This window comes from Lindgomyces ingoldianus (assembly GCF_010093535.1).
Source record: "Lindgomyces ingoldianus strain ATCC 200398 unplaced genomic scaffold BDR25scaffold_45, whole genome shotgun sequence".
NCBI classification, from domain to species: domain Eukaryota; kingdom Fungi; phylum Ascomycota; class Dothideomycetes; order Pleosporales; family Lindgomycetaceae; genus Lindgomyces; species Lindgomyces ingoldianus.
The window spans coordinates 137,481-156,820 of NW_022985206.1; the positions used below are offsets into that span (position 1 = coordinate 137,481).

At 48.6% G+C, this 19,340-nt stretch overlaps 6 protein-coding genes across 6 annotated transcripts; 1 reads left to right on the plus strand and 5 right to left on the minus strand.

Annotated features, from left to right (window-relative positions):
- Positions 1–370: 370 nt before the first annotated feature.
- Positions 371–2,131, minus strand: BDR25DRAFT_346681 (uncharacterized protein; the record flags this gene model as incomplete). Its single annotated transcript, XM_033694170.1, has 3 exons — positions 371–1,385; positions 1,446–1,989; positions 2,048–2,131. The coding sequence occupies 3 exons, from the start codon at positions 2,129–2,131 to the stop codon at positions 856–858; spliced, it is 1,158 nt and encodes a 385-aa protein (XP_033541305.1). The 3' UTR covers positions 371–855.
- Positions 2,132–2,975: 844 nt separating this feature from the next.
- BDR25DRAFT_346682 (cytochrome P450) lies at positions 2,976–4,929 on the minus strand. The gene is made up of 5 exons (XM_033694171.1): positions 4,696–4,929; positions 4,613–4,617; positions 4,526–4,578; positions 3,729–4,475; positions 2,976–3,673 (listed from the first exon to the last, which is right to left on the minus strand). The coding sequence occupies exons 1-5, from the start codon at positions 4,865–4,867 to the stop codon at positions 3,061–3,063; spliced, it is 1,590 nt and encodes a 529-aa protein (XP_033541306.1). The 5' UTR covers positions 4,868–4,929; the 3' UTR covers positions 2,976–3,060.
- A 579-nt stretch (positions 4,930–5,508) lies between these two features.
- On the plus strand, positions 5,509–7,819 carry BDR25DRAFT_337452 (efflux pump antibiotic resistance protein). The gene is made up of 5 exons (XM_033693189.1): positions 5,509–5,851; positions 5,912–6,142; positions 6,189–6,204; positions 6,253–6,625; positions 6,679–7,819. Exons 1-5 carry the CDS (start codon positions 5,518–5,520, stop codon positions 7,417–7,419), a joined length of 1,695 nt encoding a protein of 564 aa, XP_033541307.1. The 5' UTR covers positions 5,509–5,517; the 3' UTR covers positions 7,420–7,819.
- Positions 7,820–8,913: 1,094 nt separating this feature from the next.
- On the minus strand, positions 8,914–10,679 carry BDR25DRAFT_307184 (uncharacterized protein). The gene has a single exon (XM_033690795.1). It carries the CDS (start codon positions 10,617–10,619, stop codon positions 9,402–9,404), a length of 1,218 nt encoding a protein of 405 aa, XP_033541308.1. The 5' UTR covers positions 10,620–10,679; the 3' UTR covers positions 8,914–9,401.
- A 3,888-nt stretch (positions 10,680–14,567) lies between these two features.
- Positions 14,568–16,083, minus strand: BDR25DRAFT_319202 (uncharacterized protein; the record flags this gene model as incomplete). The annotated part of the gene is made up of 5 exons (XM_033691801.1): positions 14,568–15,301; positions 15,354–15,651; positions 15,698–15,745; positions 15,804–15,947; positions 16,006–16,083. The coding sequence occupies 5 exons, from the start codon at positions 16,081–16,083 to the stop codon at positions 14,568–14,570; spliced, it is 1,302 nt and encodes a 433-aa protein (XP_033541309.1).
- Positions 16,084–16,404: 321 nt separating this feature from the next.
- On the minus strand, positions 16,405–16,799 carry BDR25DRAFT_346685 (uncharacterized protein; the record flags this gene model as incomplete). The annotated part of the gene is made up of 1 exon (XM_033694172.1): positions 16,405–16,799. A coding segment is annotated over one exon (395 nt), but the record flags the coding sequence as incomplete, so codon positions are not given.
- Between the last annotated feature and the right edge of the window lie 2,541 nt (positions 16,800–19,340).

Genomic DNA, 19,340 nt, shown 5'->3' on the forward strand with positions numbered 1-19,340 from the left:
TGGCTTCACATTGGCTACGTTTAAAAATAAACGCTCAAGGCAAATCCTCAGTGCCGAGTGTCCACACTTCTTCGCGTGCAAGTCTGGCCAAACCTGCAGGTTAGCGCGATGCGTAATCGTGTGGCTTGTCCTTCCAAGGACCTCTTACCCCTCCAAGGCCTTGCTACTCCAGCTGCCTCAGAAGGCTTACGTTATTGGGGTTTGGTTTGCAGTGGATTTTAGTTAGGAAGGGGAGTTGGACATTGGCAGCGGAACGCTGAGATATTACAGAGATGTCGTGGCGGCGTGATGTGATATCTGGGGCTGGTCGAAATCTGCACTAAAGTTTTCTAAACAACGGCTAAATTTCCAGCGTTGGATTTTCGTAGAAAGCTGCCTCCGGCGAGAAGCGAGTATGTCTTCCACTTGGTATCCACTTCTCGCCTTCTTATCCTCTTAGAATACGCTCGAACGCTGGAGGGCTGTTGTTCAATTGGCACGCGAGCCTAGTTCCTCCACCGCCAAGACTCGCCGTCTCAAGCTGAGATCCACATCTTTGCTTCTTTCCAATTCCTCCTAGTTCCGGGTCATTATGGTGAAGGTTGGGCTGAAGGCAATCGTAGAGACGGCGTTGCGTTGCCGGTGTGCCATGTTTCGGTACCGCGCGAATCTCTTGGATTCGACTCAAATCTTTCCCATGTCATCCTATCCGTTGCTAGCTCCATAAAACCCGTGACGATGTTTATGTTCGTGAATAATATACCACGAGGGAAGCTGAGCATTGCATCTCTCATAACGAGAAGGCCAACTTGCTGCATTCGCTTGACCAATCCCTCCCCTGCGCATGAACCAAAAAGTCGTAAAGCAACATCCGTTTCACCGATCCCTCATCCTCACAACCGTTCTCTTCAAAACCCGCAACTCAGAACTTGCCGACTCCGAGGCCCTCTCTTGATCACTCGTCGCTTCTGCAGTCCCATTCCAGGGCGATAAGTACGGCAAGTCGCTTGCACTCCAATTATCCCCGTCCGTCCCAACCCCATTTCCACTCCTTCCCCTCCCACGAGAATTGCCCGAACCCCGACTCCGAAACCGTGACCGTGAGCTCGAGATGACTTCTCTCGTTGCCTCTCTTAAGCTGAATTGCGGTTGATCCAACGAGGTACCTTCGGCCGAAAAAAGAGTTTTAAAGGAGCCAAGACAAGCTACGAGAATAGCGATGTTTTGCTCAATGGAGCTCCACATGTAGAGCCAGGACGGGTCGGCGAGGTTATGACTGATAACAGCGAGACGGGTAATGGAGAAGGCGATCGTGATAAGAACGAGAGAGAAGATGCCGAAGAGGGCAAGGCGGCGTTTTAGTGGGATGCGGACGCGCCAAAGAATGCTGAAGGGGATTGTCATGACTAAGTCGTGTGAGTTTATGTACTGTATGACGAGCTGAGGCTGGGGTCAGTTATACATACCTAAACAGTCGGTGGTTACGTCCAGTGCCGTGGCAAGTCGTAACGCGAATAAGATCCGAGCTTTGCCGTCGGGGGAGAGACATTTTGCGAGAATGTCTTCGAAGGCGGATATCATGCACTGGTAGTCCATAGTGCCTAGGGTAACCAAGAAAGCCGCGCCAGTAAATGCAAATACTCCATACCAATACACAGTAAGTGTGGGGATATCCTTGCCCAGCTTCTTGAAGAATATCATGAAGGACATCTTGATGAAGTATAGAATGGCGTGAAAGAATGCAATGACGATTAGCTGACCGCTGAAATATTGCTTCGTCCGCGTTATTACATTGTCTGGAGGTGGCCAGATGTCCCCACTTCCAATGGCTTGAACTTCGTACATCTTGGGCGAGATGAAGTGCCAACATGTAGCACTGAGCAGTGATAAGCCCCAGGCAAATATCACAAGGTAGTCGTCCCCATGCAGTCGTTTAATGCTGCGTATCCGCGAAAAAATCCTTACTCCGAGGAACGAAAACGATACCGCAGTCACAGCCCATATTGTCGTCTAGGGACGCTCAGCATCAAGAAACAGTCCATAAAAGGGGTCAGTGGAAGGTACGTACCATAAACACAGTATGGCCGACTCTAGGCGGGTCTGTGTATGGCGGCGACTGCGTCTTGAAGAACTCGGACGTCGTCGTTGCCATATCGATTCGTACGGCATAAGTCGTCACCTAAGCGGCAGCGGCATGGCCAGTCCTGGCAGTGGCGTGTTTCAACCCCGTTGTTCCATATCGGTGCCACGACTGACGACAGATGACGGGTCGAAAATCAGGTGGTGCTATTTCACGTGGGGTCGCGGGGTGGGTGGCTTATATGTGATGAGGCGAGAGTCGTGGTTCGTTGTCGGAAGAGACGGTGAGGGAGGCCGAATATCGTATTGAGGTACATCAGGTAGTTCAAGCCTCCCGCCGCCATTCCCGCGAGAGTAGCATGCCTGAAACTGTGAACCGTTGACTGAGATTATCCATACGTGGATTCGTGATTTGATCTGCAAGAAGACAAATTGTGGGGAAAGATTCTGGTGCTCTCGAATTGCGAGGTCCGAGTGCCCCACCAATACTTGCTTTTGCGCGATTGTTGTAAGGGGACAGCAGACGAATCAAAGAGAGGGGCCGAACCGTACCAATCTATTTGACCGGCCTTCGAAGCATATCCGTACGACGGTGAGAGTTTGTCCGAGCCAATGGGGAATAGTCCCTGCAAGTTTTGGAAGATCCCTGCCCTCTTCACTCGGGTCCCTTCCGACGTCGATTCAACCGGTCGACAAGTGCGTGATGTTGTACCCAGGGCTTGGCGAAATGGCCTGAGATATCGCTCCTTACGGCCATAGCCATTTGTGAGTATTTGGAAGGGGAGTAATGGAAATAGATATCTCGGGACTGACACGCAGTAGAATAGAAAAATGTTGATTTTTGGGAACACTTAGATGTTTTTCACTACCATCTTTGAATGTCGACCAAAGAACGCAAATCATCCTACAGCCCCCCAAACTGTCGGTACCACTTTTGAAGACATAGCAAAGTATACAATTTATCGAAGACCCTCGGAATTCATCGTACAGGCATCTAGCCGTTTAATAAAACTTATTCTTCAGCGTCGTCTCAATGATAACATCCATCGACCTGACCGGGCCCGTAATCCCCAACGCCGGCGTACTATCATCCAGCTTCGGAAATTTCTGCTTTTCTGCCCCAACAACTGCCAGCTTAATATCGAAACGGTGAAACAGAATAGCGAGGAAGCTGAAAACCTCTTCTTTTGCTAAGACTCTGCCAGGACAATACGTTACGCCGCCACCGAAAGGCCGATAGGAAGAGTGTCTTGTAAGACTCTTCTTATTTTTAAAACGTGTCGCATCGAACTCTGCAACGTTATCACCCCAGACTTTCTCGTTCATGTGAAGTTGCCTAGCTGGTATCAAGGCGGAGTGCCCCGGCTGCAGGACTTTTCCTCCGAGGGTGATGGGACTGCGAACCACTCGGCTAACCATGGCTCCTCCGTTCAGACGGAGAGCTTCGGAAAAGATGGCGTCTAGATTGGGGGCATTGGTGCAGAGCCATTTTATGTCAAGTTTCCCATGAGGCCATGCGGCTTCGGTCTCTTCGTAGACTGTTCTGAACAGGTCTGGAGAGTGTAGAAGATGGGCAAGCACCCAGAAGGAAATATTGTACTCGTTAGAATTGGCACTAGGCTGAAGTCAGTCTGAGGGCTAAAAACCATTGGAGGTAATGCAAAACATACGCCCAGTAGATCATCAGAATGATAGATGCACGAGAATGCAGATCTACACCCATGATTTCTTGCCACTTGAGGATTGTGTCGATGGACCACGCTTGTTCCGTCCGTGCATGCGCTGGCAGATTGATGAAAGTCTTGAGGGTATCCATCAGCTGTCTTCGTGGCTCTGTGACAGGTGAACCGAATATCTCTGGATACCTGAAGAAAACCATCCATGCGTGATCATTAAAGTTCATCATATTTTCGACTACAGTGGGATTAATCCGATGCAGATGGCTTCCAAACATAGAACGGGTCGTCGCATCCACCATCGTGTGCCGACAGAGCATCGAAAGCGAAAGCAGCCTGCTCTTGCCTCGCACTCCTACTGTACAAAAGTCCAAATTCGACCATTCCAGAGTTGCGAAGAGAGCAGTAGCGAATGCATTGTACATGGCATCCATCTTCGGTCCCGGAAGTAGCTGTTCGCGGTATACTTCTTCGGTGAAGCGGTTCAACGAAAGGTGGTTCGGGTTCAGCGGATTTCCTGGCAAATAGCACCATTCTCCAGGCTGTGGAACATGCCATGCCAACCTCAGAGCTTCTCCTTCAAAGCCCCAATTGCAGAGTAGCTCATTGAGGTGACCGTCAAAGTGCAGCGCCTCGTTGTCTCGGAAAGCATTGCTAACATCTGATGGGTTGGTGATGATGTATAGTTTCTTCCTGAAAACCTGGATTGCAAACACTTCATGGGTACGGCCTGTATAGTTTCTTCTGTAGGGTTAGCTAAGGAAATCAAGAGATACGGATGGAATACCTACAGCCCTCGTTCGAGCAGCTTATCAGAGTTGCCAAAGAACGCGATTGTATGACCTGGCGATCCCTATTAAGACCACGTGGTTATTAGGAAACATCGTTCTTACCAAACACTGGGGTGGGCCAGATTGTTAGTCTTAGAAACGGCGTCGCGATTTTCGTACGGGGGACTTACCTGGGATCCAGTAAGGGAGTTCCTTTGGCTCATTTGGCCGTAGGACTGGTAGGACAGTGAACCTCCAAATCCTCCACAGCAGGAGCAATACGCAACCAACTGCCGGGGTAAGAAGGAACCTATTCCAGGTGTACAGTATGCACTTGACAAGGGAAGCCAGCTCTAGGAACATGTCGCCTTCTCGGAAAACGAAAAGCTCCAGGCGCCTGGATCAAGTGGGCAAATAAGATTTTCGTGATAGCATCTAGAAATTGAGTTGCGCAAAGATTGCACGAGGTACAAGGAAGTATATATCAATTTATTGACGGCTATGCCCTCCATGCCCACCAATAGTATATCAGTGTCGCTTTAATGTCTGCACTGGGTGTCGAGAACTAAAGTCTCGTCGCCTTTGAGAGTGCACCATGAATCAAGCAAGCCTTCATTCCTTGGGCACCTTCTTGTTCGTGTTAGTATCGATCGGTAATAAATGAAGTACCCGCAAGTTCCGAAGGCGGCGGCTAATTTCGCCCAAGGGTCGCGTTCCGATGCGACTTGGCCACTTTAATGTGGATGCAAGCATCCTTTCAGGCAAAATCCAAGGATGTTTCGACTAGGGTTCTCGCCGAAAGGCACAGCTTTTCAATGTGAGAAGAGGCTCCCAAACAATGGCGGGCCTGAGGATTCCTTCTCGATCTTGATTCCTTGTTGCGTGGCATGCTGTCGTAATCCCCGTTTTCTTGTGCAACCAGGATAGATTCCTGAGAGATCTATTCCGTTTTTAAATATTACCGGCTTATTTTCCAAAACCTGTGTCTTTCTTCGACCTTCATTGCCACCACCATGGAGCAGCATGAAGTCCGCAGCTCGTTAAGAGAAGAAGATGGCTCTGTTGAGGAAGGCACATCTTCTACAGGGAATGCGCCACTGGAGTCATGGAAGCTTGCTATGGTCATGGGGGCTTTGTCTCTCGCGATTTTCCTCTATGGCCTAGATATGAATGTCATCGGTGTCGCTATTCCTAAGATCACCACCGAGTTTAATTCGCTCGACGATGTGGCTTGGTATGGATCCGCATACTTGCTCACTATCACCGCCTTCCAGCCTCTTTTCGGTAACTTCTACAAATACTTCAATGCGAAGCTGGTGTACCTGATCTCAATTGCAATATTCGAAGGTTCGCAGCGTTATCGGCTTTATTTTCTACATCGAGCAGACAACTGACATCTGAGAGCAGTGGGGTCCGTCATTTGTGCTGCAGCGCCGACTTCCAGTGTTCTAATTTTTGGTCGGGCTTTCCTTGGCTTTGGAGCCGCAGGTCTCCTTCAGGGAGCACTTGCTATCATCGGATACTCAGTCAGGCTCGATAAGGTCCCACTGTATCAGGGTGTGGTTGTGAGCTCCCTGGGAATTAGTGTCTGCACTGGACCCCTAATTGGGGGTGCATTGACAGACCATGCAAGTTGGCGTAGGTAGCCCAGCCCATAACTCGAAATGTGACTAACATGATTCAGGATGGTGCTTTTGGATGTATGACACAAAGTAGATCTCTCAATCGCGTGGCTCACAAATCTGTAGTAACGTTCCAGTTGGAATTGCAGTGCTCTTCACAGTCCTCATCTTTGTCACCCTAAATGACGCCTCGAATCAGAAGAACCGAGACCTTCCTCTCCAGAAGAAGGTACAGCATATGGATCCTCTTGGCACGGTCATTTTCCTTAGTGCTGTTTGCTGTCTTCTAATCATCCTACAATTAGGTGGCCAGAAGATAGCTTGGGCAAGCGCAAGAGCAGTCATGTTATTCCTGGGGTTTGGGTTCTTGATTGCCGTTTTCTGCTTTCTTCAGTGGGAAAAGGGTGAGTACGCAACGATCCCACCAAGGATTCTGATGAAGAGAAGCATATACATGGGAGCACTGGTCCTGTTCTTCTTGGGAATGTCGAGTTTGACTGCAAGTAACCACCCTCTCTCTCGTATCTGGTGCAGTGTCTCTGACGAGAGTAGTACGCATATTTTCTGCCCATTTACTTCCAGTCTATTCAAGGCGTTTCGGCGACCGCCAGTGGTGTCCGGTTCATTGCCCTCGTCCTACCGCAAATCGTCGGTCTTGTCATCACCGGAGCTATTGTATCAACATGGGGTTATTACGTCCCGTACATAATCGCTGGAGTTGTCGTAACTAGTATTGGTGCTGGACTGCTGACCACTCTCGATGCGTACACTCCAACAGTCAAGTGGGCAGCTTACATGGTCATCAATGGCCTCGGAATTGGTATGGCGCAACAACTTCCTTATGCCGCTCTTCAAGCCGTCCTAGAACCGAGCGACGTGCCAACAGGAAATGCGATCGCAGTGTTTTCGTACCAACTTGGAGGTGGCCTTTCTGTTGCCATCGCACAGAATCTCTTCCTAAACAAGCTCATAAAAACCATTCCAAGGCACACCACTGCCGTTTCGCCGTTGGAGGTGATTGCGGTGGGAGCAACAGGGCTGGCAAAATTAGCGAAAGCAGACGATGTTCTCAGAGCTTTGCGTGAGGCATACGCAGAAGCGCTTCACGATGCCTTCATCTTTGCGGTAGTCGCCGCATGTGGAGCATTTCCATTCGGGTGGTGTATGCAGTGGCTGAACATTAAGAAGGTGGCAGAAGAGCGAGCAAAGAGAATCGAGGTTACCGAGAGAGAAGAAAGAGAGCATATTGAGAACGAAAAGAGTGGCGAGCGGCGAGTGGAACTGACAGAATGAGGGCGGGATAATCCGGACTCCCCTGGAGGAACACAAGCCAAAGGCCGAGCTCTCTGACACATTCTTAGGTCTCCACAAAACTCCGCGGTGAAAATGCTTCCAACAGGGTCCCTGAGCTGCCAGATGGATTTGATCTGAGCTATGCTGAAGGATCTTTGGCAAGAAATGTTGCTGAGGCAATCCACAGGGGTTTGCCTTTGGGAGAGATTAACTTAGATCGTCGGGTTTAACGCTAAGTTGGAAGGTTTGTGACCAAAGAAAGGAAAGGTTCATGGAAGACCCTGCTTCTAATTCCTGTAGCCGTTTTGCACCCTATTCGTCCAAAGATTATGTGGGACAATTTGGCGGAGTTGTATGCGTAAAGGCGGTGCGAAATGAGACAAGAATACGATCTTGATTGTTGAGTGAGGGTATCAGCTTCGGTCTTATCATCCAGCAACGAAGATACTGTATCAGTCCCGCGCTCTCCTGCTCCCTTGATTAGACTCTTGGTCATGACCACTTGAACGGAGTCTCTTTAACAGGCCGAGGATTATCTATGCGATGGCAAACCCGATGGTAGCAAGGGAGAGAGGGGCAAGGCTAGGGAGGCCGGGAGGTCAGCTTTTGTTTACAGCTCAATCGAACCTACTAGACGATAAAGAATGGAATCGCCAAAACTACGCCATTAGCTAGGGGTGAGTAAAGTGGAAGGGGGCTCTTAATTCACTCAAGCAATCAGTGAAGATGTCTGGTGCGCACACCATAGGAAGGTTGCCCAGTTCTCGCTCCGTTTAATGGCAGCAACCCTCACTGGCTCCCTTTTCGAGAGATCCTGTCATACAAGAGAAGGGAAACATCGCAAAGCAAACGACGAAGAAAAGCACCGTTTAACCAAGCCTGATCCACCACTAGATTGATTGCAGAGTTCCAGAGTTTTTTTAGGCCTAAGTGTCAGGAGAAGAGTAGAAACGAGAATTTGGACACAATACTGGAGTAGAACAGCACGATTTCAGCGATAATTACCCCATAATATTGTTCGAAGTGTAGAGAACAGCCTATAGGAGGAAGGCGCTCCTTCCCACTCACCACTAAGAGATATGTGCCAATGTCGCAACGGTATTTAGTACCGACCATCGCAAGGAGTCGAGACAACAACCAAGGAATCATGACACCAAATCATCCCAGAAATAGCGTTTGGGGGGGTTACCTACTCACTAGAGCACAATTGCTATCGAGTCTTCGAGGGCTCAAGGTTGGAAACTGAGACGATGTAATTCGTGGTAGATGTAGCTAATCTCCGAGTGAGCCCTTACACTCTCAGGTGAGCGCCAAATACTTGCACGATATCTGTCAGACATTCCGTTCAGAACTTCGCTAGAAAGACTGCTATCCAAAGTCACGAGCGTATAGGGCGAATACGGCAGTCCTCCGAACCCCTCACCATCGCACTTGTTTAATGCGTTTAGTGCCTTCCCAGAGCGAAAGTAGCCGGTGTTCAGTCCCGGTGGAGCCCAGAAATTGTACACCCCAAATATCCATATCAACGAGTGGTAGTCTAGATTGATGAAAGCATTTAGAAGTCCTCTAGAGCAGGGACGCCCACCAAGAGAAATCAGATTACTGGCATTGTCGAATCCGCAGAGTTGGAGAGGGACCTTCCCGGTCAGGGCTTATCATGAGCGGCAACAAATCCATTTTGAGTACTGATATAGAAGATGTTCACAGGGAATTGTCGCGTGCCAAGCCGATTTTATGGGTAAGGTGGTGTCCAAGAAGGGCGACTTTGGCTGAAAAGGGATTGGATGTTCACGTGCCTGACGTGCCGGTCGAACGCCGCCATTATCGGAGTTGAGCACCACAATCCCGATGACTGTGCGCAATTCTTCACTGTAAATGATACTTTCGTTAGGAGTTGGGAAGACCGCCATCGGAATCACCACCGCTTACTCAGCCTCCACGAGTGAGCTCCTGTCCAAGTTCTGTGACGGAACTGGACAGCTTCACCTGATACCAATCCTCCGCTCAGGATCCTGAACTCTCCCCTCCGTACCGTAATAGTACATTTCGTATCCAGGACCTGACTCCACGGCGACCCGCCTCGTGCTGTCTCCCAATCTTCTTGATCCACCACCGCACTCTGTACATAATTCGACGCCGAACTGGAAACGGATATCCGCGCAGGCCTCGCACTTTCTACAGCCGCGACACGCACGATGCTGAAGACGAAGCTTGTAACAAATGGTACATCGAGCCTTTCCAGCATCGCATTCGATGCATTCAACTCCGGCAGGTTGAAAGCTTCCCCGCCCCAGGAAACGAACGCCTGCGCAGCTCTCGCACTTCTGGCAGGTCTTGCATTTGCGATTTAGCCGCGCTACGAGACAAAACCGACACACGAAATAGTTTGCCTGGACAAGATCAAGGTATGCCCGGGAGAATTCACCTTTTCGATCGAGATTTCGTAGACATCGCGGCTCTGAGCCCCAGAGATAGTAGTCATCACGTGTCCAAGGATGATATCGTAGACACTCGTAGCAGTAGTATAAGTTCCGGGGGACAAGATCTCGGATAAGGTGAAAGAAGTCGTGGATTTCGGAACCTACTCTTACATCCGCGGGAGCGCAGATTGTGTTGAACATAGCTTTGCAGGTTAGACGGAGTAGCCAGGTGCTGTTTGTGCAAAGGTAGGAGGACATGTGTTGGAGGACCTCAACTGGAAGTGAGAGGAATGGTGCCTTGGATTTGCAAAATCGACATCGCGTATCAGGACGGGCAAAATCGTCGGAAGCGCATATTGGGCACCGGCCGCAGTTGATACAAGAGAACCCTTGGTCTGCAGACCCAGGATACTGCGGGGACTCAACATAGGGTCCTGTGGAGCCATGCCGACAAGTACATCGAGGAATATTTTCTTTCAGGCTAGGAGGAGCCTGAGAACTCGTTGATAGGGATTTTTGTCGACGTAGAGGTAGTTTTAACAACTTAGATCCCGCCTTCCCCTCTCGCTCGACCTCGGATTTCCTCTGCTCCTCTAATCTGTTATCAATTGATTCTACGAGCTCTCGTCTGGGTTCCACAGTAGCTCCAGAATGCGTGGTGAAGATAAGTTTGGGAGCAGGCTGATCACTCTTCTCGCGCTTATGCTTTCGCCTGAGTTTCTGGAAGAACGAGCGTTTAGGCTTCTTCGTGGAATGCTGTTCGGTTTCATTCGGAGCCATTGTCGATTCTCTTCGAGTGGCACGATTCCTGTTGTTGAGTTGTCCTTCGTATGAATCCCAGACCGTGGTTTTGGAGTTCCATACCCTCCCCCCCACTGCATGGGTGCCACCGAATGCAAATGAGGGGCTATTTTCGGCTCGGACACGGGGTGGCAATTTCGACCTATCAGCCTCCGAATTCCCCATTCCAACTCGTATTTGAGTCTATATTTAGAACACACTCGTATTAAATGCGAGGAATATGGACGTCTCGAAGAATGCATAAGTGTTTCCTCGAACAACCACACCGTGCTCTTAAGCATGTTGCCCGCAACATATGAAAGCCACCTAGAGGTTGCATCAACTTGATATATCTCAACAACCTTCAATATTCCAGCCTTAGATCTCGCGCCATAGCATTTAACCGTCCAAAACGGGAGCATGTCCGCCTCTCTGCAGGGATGCATAACTAGACCAAACTTCGTTCCAAGGCATGGCATCTCTATATCTACCTTATACTCCCACGAGAGGGACCAATTAGAAGAGCCCGATGTTAATCTATATAAAATGCTTTATTGTAGCCATGACAGTTAGTCCTGAGGCCACTTGTAACCACTCGACACGTGACCCAGTACCAACTGTCCGAAATAGAGACGGTAACTCGACTCTACGACGGATCTTAAACGGCCCCCAAGCTCCCCTTACTCTCATATTCTCCATCGTCGTAGCCTTCGTTGCAGGAGCGGTGATGCTTACGAGCATATCGATCCTACAGCAGCCCCAAAAAAGATGACTCTAATATGAATATATTTGCTCTAGCACCAACCACCATGCTACATGCTGACCCCCGGACTACTACCAAAACTCCCTTAGTCTTTCTATTAGGACACAATTACTCTCGGGCTCCAAAATCAGCATTTGAATGTTAGAAGCCATAGTAGAGTCCTTAGCATGTCTACTTCTATTGATCTTGCCGAGCAACAAGACGTCACTTCCTTTTCTCGAACTTCGAAAAGCTCAAAACTCCATATCATTCGCTGGTACGAACTAACATACACCACGGTCTGCAATGAGACTTAGCGCTGAGTGGTCGAACACGATAGCAGTAGGTACTGGAGCTTCACGACACAACCACGAAGTGTATATAACGGGGTGGTGTCCAGCACAGCCCAGCTTCATGGTCCCTCCCTACGGGTAGCTTTGCATTAAATGTACAGTGCAAGTATATCTATCATTGGCCGCATCAATTCCGCAAGTTTTACGACAGATTTACCTGGCGATGGTCTAGAAAGGATCACTTAGGCACTAGAATCCCTATGCAAGACAGTGCACGAGCTTCCCCCTTCCATCGTGATTGACCCAAATCGCAGCCAGCTAAATTGGTGTCAAGGTCCTTTATTGGCCCGCTACTACGCTTGCTCTGCGGCGCTGGACAGCCTCCTTCCTGCCTTTTGCCCACATCCTCCACCAAGATGAGCCCATCTCCTTCGCACCCAGTCACAGAACGTTATCGCGATATCGTGACAGCTTCTCCACTGATATTCTTTTGTGTCTGTAGAGTACAAGTGCAGACGTTTGTTGGGATGTCTGTGTCCTGGACGTCCGCTATTCACGACATCAGCAGCCTTCTCACGGATATTACCGTAGAAGAGGGCCTTTGCGAAACTCCCTTCGTCTCTACTACTCCCCAGTGTCCTGACTCTGGCCCATGCCCAACGCATATTGACCACAACGACATGAATACAGCTCTAGCGGCGATATTCTTCTCCTGGGAGATTTTACACTAGCATAGCTGAGAGTATATTCCAGGGGGATTACGCATCGCGAATGGACTCTGTTTTTGATGTGTGAGATATGTTGGTGCCGGCGACTGTACAGATGATTGTGGAGCTTCCAACGGAGCGGTATTCGGATTTGAACAGCAAGTGGACGTTTACGCCTCCGAGTGAGGAACTAGTAGCGAAAACTTTGACAGAGGCATTGCTGACAATAGGGGCGTTTCAGAGGTCGACTGGTGTCAGTAGTAGGCAGGGTGTAATGTAATATCAACTAGAAGTTGACACAAGTTAGCACTGCGTTTTGATTCCAACTAATTCTGGCAAGGGAATTTACATATTGAGTGGAGTCTATTCATGAATCGTGGTAAATATGGATATCCTAATGTTCTGGAATGTAGAATACCATTCTCCTGGCAGAGTTGTGGTGTATGAAAAGGCAGTAGTCAGATGGTAGTATAAATCCCATGGCTCCGCGCCTCGCTCTATTTGAGCGGCGGGTCACAAACGCCTTTTCTTCTTCTTCTATTCTCGCCACCAAGCCTCTAATGATTCTAGAATTTCTCGCTAAAATCCTACAATATATCATTGTTGGTTTCTTCGCGCTCTTGAGCTTCATTCCATGCCGCTTAATCGTGCCGAGAAGAAGTATTGACCTGGCCTCTTAAATATGAAGCTTCGGCCTGCCCGTATCGGCTTCCTCCCGCGCGGAAGATATGTCGCGGAAGATGCCTGCCTTGAGGCCTGTATTTCTAGTTCTTTCCCCCTTCCATGTCCCTTAGGTAAATCTCTACTAACAACAAGCATACCTACTTGAATATACACAGGCATGGTGATCTTCCCCTTCAGTTCATTTCCGAACTGCGAATGCTTCCGGCTTCAAAGCTCTGTGCAGATCCCGTGCATAGACCAGTGAAACGGCGTCAATATAATATGGGAAGATCGGCTGAGAGATCCCTAGGACACAGCCTACCCAAAGTATTCCACAGAACCTTTGCCACCGTGATACAGAAGTGATTTTCTTCCTGACCTGTTTTCTCAAGGACCGCATGATGCGCGATTGACAAATTCAGTTGGTTTATATGAGCGAGAGTACCCTTTAAGCCGGAACTTATTGCCTTGAACACGAAGATCTGGAATCTGAACATACCGCGTTCAACACCTTTCTCAAAATCTCGACAGAAATTGGCAAGGACAAGACTGTGCTCCAGTTACTGATATCGTCTGCTGCGACGGCAGGCATAGGAAGACTTTCGTGATACACGAAGGACTGGCCAAATCAACTAGCTTCACATTAAGACAGACTCGGCGCTCCACATTCTCTACTACTACTACTATGAAAGGCCACACTACGTCGATATCCCTCAAGATGTAGTGCAAGACCCACTCCCACAAACCAATGGATACTAGAACGTTGGCACAACCTTGCTGCTGGAACACATGGACAGCTTCTTCAAAGAATCCTAGCCTCTTAGCCCTGCCAAACTTTCGTATATCTCCTGTCTCATCTGATTTCTCACCTTCTAATTGAATTGATCCACAGTGGTATCCCATCGCGCAGTCATGTCTTTGACCACTCTCTCAGAAGGTATGGTCCTCTCAGCTGGTCAATTCATAAACATGCCCGCAGCCGTAATTGCAAAAGATCCCGAGTACTTTGAGAACCCAGACTAATTCGACGGCTTCTGATTCTAAAATGTGTACAACACCGGTCTCGAACTACCTGTGAACTTTGTTCGCAGGCGCTAGCCCTTTACAAAAATACACTGGGCAGTGGTCGGTTCATGTGCTCAGTCAGATGGTACGCAAGCGTAGCTTTGAAAGTCTTCATAGGTCCCATTCTCTTGAATACGAGATCAGGTTCCTAGGTGGCTAGAAGGAGAGGCTGACATATTCTTGTTTGGATGACCATATCGTGTCAGACTGAAAGAAGTAACCATGGTTAGACAGAGGAATTAAGTTGGTCTGGGGGAACCGGGCAAAGATATGCTGGTTGTTTGAGGTGGCTAATATCTCGGGAGGGTCATGCAACAAATCTGTAACATTATACAGGGCATCTGTGGAGCAAGCCATGTATCTAGCAATGGTCATTTATGACATTGGCTTAAGGAAAATATCGCTAGAATTCCCTTGAATGGATGAAGGTATTTAGGGGAGAATCTCTCTAGAAGCTAACTGTAAGCCCAAGTTACACCTACGCTTCCCAGGTCATGATCTTCGTATCAACAAAATGCATAGTAGGAGGAAAGAAGCAGAATCTGTCCTGCTTACATTGACTCTTGAGACAACGATGTCCTAAGATACACTCCGTATCCTTGCAAACAACCCCATTGGGACAAGCGGAGAGTCTTGCTGCTGCCCGCAAGGCCTCCAGCTCCTTCCCCTTAACCCTTATACCGTGCCCGAACAAACAACCTTTGCGGAGATTATTATACTTGCACCGGCCAAGAATGTGGTACTCGTTGCAATACTTCTTAGCTTTCATAGCCTTCATGTCGGCACTCGAGCAATTGAGATCCACGTCGATCCTCTGCCCGGCGGCGTTACGGGCAATTTTCCCAGTAATTGACGCAACCCCCTTTCCTACTGTGAGAGGCTGCTCTGGGACCATGGTCTGACCTTTTCTTGAAGCTACTGTGGCGTAGTTCGTAATGTCTGACTTCTCTGATGCTGGAGTCCTTGGAGGAGTAAGATCAAACGAAGGCTTCAGAGTATCAAGTTTCGTTGTTCGGAACACTTTCGGGCAATAAATTGTCGGGAGGTGGATCGCTAGTTCTCTGAGTTCGTTTGCGAAAGGCGGGCCTTCCAGAAGCGTGACGTTTGTCGAGTCACTGTATGGACCAAGGAGACGCGCGTACCCGTTGTCAGCAGATCCACCAAAGACTACGTGACAACACTGAATGTTTTCAATGCTCATTTTAAAGGTAACTAGGATTTAATGTTAATATATGGGGTCATCCAACAGAGATGTGGCACATACCTTTGATTTTCTCATCGGCGCATTCCTTTCCATCGCCAGCGTTCACAAAATCACAGAGCGCGTCTTCTTTATTGAAACCGTTCACGAACGAGTCGAACTCGGCGGGATTGGATATAACCTTGGCCTCGGAATAACTCTTGGCAAGACCTTTCACGTTCGCGTAGACCCTGATTAGGATCTTCACACTAGCTGGCACCTTGGGAAACTTCTCACGAAGGTGCTCAATTATGCTGGCCTTGAGCAAGCGAGCAGCCTGGCGACCACCAGTCTCACCTGCTCTAAGGAGCTCGTCGATGAACTAGACTTCATCAGCATGTTCTGTTGTCCTAGGATAGATCACTGACAGTCATGCAATCACCGTCGATCAACACGGATACGTAATTCATTTGCGACTAGTACGTCCTAGTTAGCTTTGCGGGAACTATCTCTAATACCTCTCATAGTGCCTACTAGCCGTTGGTGGATCCGGCGAAGTTCAGCTTCTTTTTCCTTATCGGATCGCTGGAACATATCCGATACGCGGCGCTCACGATCTAGCTGCTGCTGGGCATCAGATAATCCATCCTCCAGCGACTGTACCTGGTTGATGAGATCCTGCACAAGTCAGTAGAACCTTCGAGAATCCAGCCGGTCAAAGGGTTGTTTAACTTACCTGGATTAGGGCGGTCTTGTTGTCCTCAATGGCCGTTAATTTAGCTAAACGGGCGCGGAAACCCCTAAGACGAGACATAGCTGTCAAGGGACATAACATGCACTTGCTGGGGTTGTGGAAATAGTTTGCAAAAAGAGCGAGGAAACACGTTCTTCAGCTGAGTCTTTATGCATTCGCAGCGACAGCAGTGCCGCTTCAGAGAGGCCGGATTTGGACAGGTCGCTTGCGGATCCACTCATTCAGTTTGATTTGATCAATCGATTGGAAGAGGACTGGCGGATAAAATGAGCCTTCGGACTGTGCCGCATGCTCAGCAGTTCTCCTGGTTTCGCAGCTTTGCACGTGACAGTTACTCAGGATCGTCAGATTATTCAAATAACTTGTGAATTTCGATATAGTTTAGATCTTCGCTAGCTCCTTGACCGTTGTTCTTTGAAGTGCGCGGTCTTCTCTAACGGCTTTCAACCATTCATCGGACAAGGCCTTCCTTTCGTCTTTGCTCTGTACTCTTTTTCGTGTCAACCTTTGCCATGAGCTCCTCTGTTCTCCATGTTTCCATTTCCTTACGTAGCCACTGTGCCGCTCCCGCCGCAGCAATTTCTGGCTTGCGAAACATGCTAAATGGCCCCCATTCTCAATAATCATGTCTTCAATGCACCCGTCCGCTGCAACACCACTCCCACCCCTTCTAGTACCAGTTATGCTCAAGCGTTGCTGGCGTAGTTTGTAAAATTGATATGGGAGTATTCCCCATACATCTGAAGAGTGCGTGGGCGAAGACGAGGAAGCCATTTCTAGACAATCATAGCTTCTGGCCGTACAAACACCGTCGGAAGTCCTAGAAAATGGTACCAAATTGGGGCACAGTAGGCGCTCTCGATTCCTCGCGTGTGCCGTTATCTTGCCTTCGAGGAGAGAATAAAAATTTGGCTCCGAATATGGCCATGCCCATTGAGCTTTCGGAGTTACTAATGCGTCGCCGCCGTCATGGGTATCTCGTAATGCGCTGCTGAGGAGGGATTGCAATACTCGAGTATCAGCCGAAAAACTCGTCTTTCTGTTCGGAGCTTAGCGATGCCTTTGAAATCCATTAGAATCCGATGCAATGAAAGTCACGGAGCCTCTTTCAGGCTCTAGATTATTCCACGGAAGATACTCCTTCACAGCGAGCTGCAGCACAGCGTTCACGCCGTGTAGGAACTCCCGGATGTGTTAGCAGGGCGAGGTGTATTCTGTGAAGACGAAATTTGCGGAAGACATGATGGTGAGTATCCATGCTTTGCAGGAGCCGGAGGTGGTGTTAGTGAGAATTGAACGATGTTCAGATGATGGTGCGAAGTGTTGGCGCCGAGGGACATAGCATGCCAAGACTCGGATTTTAGGGATTTGTGGCATTTATGACTGACGTTCTTCAAGCACGACACTTGCGACCTTGCAGCCCTAACTTCCATCGGTTTCCACCATGTCAACACCACTTACTGCAAACCCACTCTAGGGTAGGCATACGACAACTCCCTACACTCACTCCACATTCCTACCCTACAACCCTAGGCGACAAACTATCCTCACCATGACTCCTAGGACCTTATGCCTTACTGCCGGCTACATATTAACGAATTTTCAAAGGTCGGCCCCCAAGAGATATGCTTTTACATCCCCAAGGATCGGAGCAGTATATGCCAAGGGTTTTTCAGCAGTCACATGGCTTGAATACAGTAGTGATGCCGCGCTACGAATGTCCCTGTAACGTACAGAGCCTGAAGTCATTTAAAACTAAGGATTGAAGGTCTCAGATATATAGTATTAGTTGTTGCCGTAACAACAAATAAACAAAATGTTGACCTCCTATCAGCCGCACTTCCTTCTAATCTTTCGGAGTGTCGTAAAAATTAAATGATGGTTGACAGGAATTGAAAATATCTTCTGCATACAGCGGAATCCAAAGGCTAGGTGAATGACTGCTTTTACAGACCTCACACACTAGGGCACCTCAGTATTCTGTCGCACGTGACATTCGTTCACGTGATACTGCGTTAGGGTGAATGTGGGTCCTTCACCTCTCACCCTTTTCCTGTTTAGGACTAGCGCTCTTTTATCTACTATATATTTACATCTGAGCTCTCTCGAGCTCCAGAGACTTTACACCTCGCCTCTCTATATATCCCCTCCATCTAGGCTCCCTGCGATATATGCCTCCCTTAGCGTCCTTGGTGTCTTTTATCGATGTATCATATTTCCATACGAAGACATCGAGACGAACCTAAGATGAAAATTAGCCAATATTTCATTCATATTACATGCTGATTTCATAGGTTGCCCTGATTCCATCGTTTATATCCACCGCATGATGTTATCGCTCTGTACCGCCAGCAACGCGTAAAATTATTCTAGAACTCATATAGCTCCGTGGTAATCAGTAGATCTATACTATAGTCCCTCTGAGTCACTAGTATTCTATGACGGCTATTCTGCAGGAGCCTGTTTTAACGCCTCAAGAGATTGTTCTCGCTCCATCGGCGTATGTCTTTCACCATCTTCTGAGGCACATATTCTGCGCCATAGTCATACCATATTATTACGGCCAACTGCGCTCATCCCATCACACTTTTGTCGAACTGTCGCGTTCCTGGTACAGAAACCTTCCTTCCCTGTGCCTCAACAGCCCCTACTGCTATTACTATAGCTCCTTAGCCATTGCCATGGCCCTTACTGCCCCTGCCATCATAGATGTAAATAAATACTCTGCAACAGAACACTTAGACTTAACACAATACACTTCACTTCATCAGCTTCTTACATAGCTGCGTGCTTACACCGCCTCTCCGTTCGCGACACGAACCCCAAGAGGGTTTCGTACTCCGAAGGTGTTACAGCGTATCTAATAGATTAAGGGCGTCTAGATTTCAAAACAGATTCAAACTATCCACTCAATACCAGATATGCCCAGCATAAGCAGTATGGAATGCGGTGCATAATAATGGCCACAGAAAACACCCGGAGAACTATGACTACTAAATATTCCACCCAGAGCAAGGATCACATTTGGAAGACGGGTGAAGTGGCTACTATGAGCTTCCTTTCCGCAATATCCCGATGTGGTGTGGTGGCAACAGGCCTTTCTAGTCTACCTTGAGTGGACCACCGACGGAACCTGGAACCTATTCTACCTGCACTCTGCAAAACAATACCATTACCCAGATGCGTGTTTCCTCAGTTCGATGATCGTAATCTCTACAGGTACAATGATTTCAGTCCAATCCCTGGAAGCTATCATTAAACAACGTCCGGAAATGAATGGCGTGCTTGTTGAAAGCCTTAGGGGGTGTCAACGTTTG

Bases quoted from the DNA above. Each gene is read 5' to 3' on its own strand.
- BDR25DRAFT_346682 (XM_033694171.1), bottom strand. From the start codon at position 4,867: ATGTTCCTAGAGCTGGCTTCCCTTGTCAAGTGCATACTGTACACCTGG. The intron at 4,476-4,525 runs GTAGGTATTCCA...ACCCTACAGAAG, and splicing joins AAGCTGCTCGAACGAGGGCT to AAACTATACAGGCCGTACCC. The intron at 3,674-3,728 runs GTATGTTTTGCA...ACTTCAGCCTAG, and splicing joins ATTCTGATGATCTACTGGGC to TGCCAATTCTAACGAGTACA.
- BDR25DRAFT_337452 (XM_033693189.1), top strand. From the start codon at position 5,518: ATGGAGCAGCATGAAGTCCGCAGCTCGTTAAGAGAAGAAGATGGCTCT. The intron at 5,852-5,911 runs GTTCGCAGCGTT...ATCTGAGAGCAG, and splicing joins CTCAATTGCAATATTCGAAG to TGGGGTCCGTCATTTGTGCT. The intron at 6,626-6,678 runs GCAAGTAACCAC...TGACGAGAGTAG, and splicing joins TGGGAATGTCGAGTTTGACT to TACGCATATTTTCTGCCCAT.
- BDR25DRAFT_307184 (XM_033690795.1), bottom strand. From the start codon at position 10,619: ATGGCTCCGAATGAAACCGAACAGCATTCCACGAAGAAGCCTAAACGC.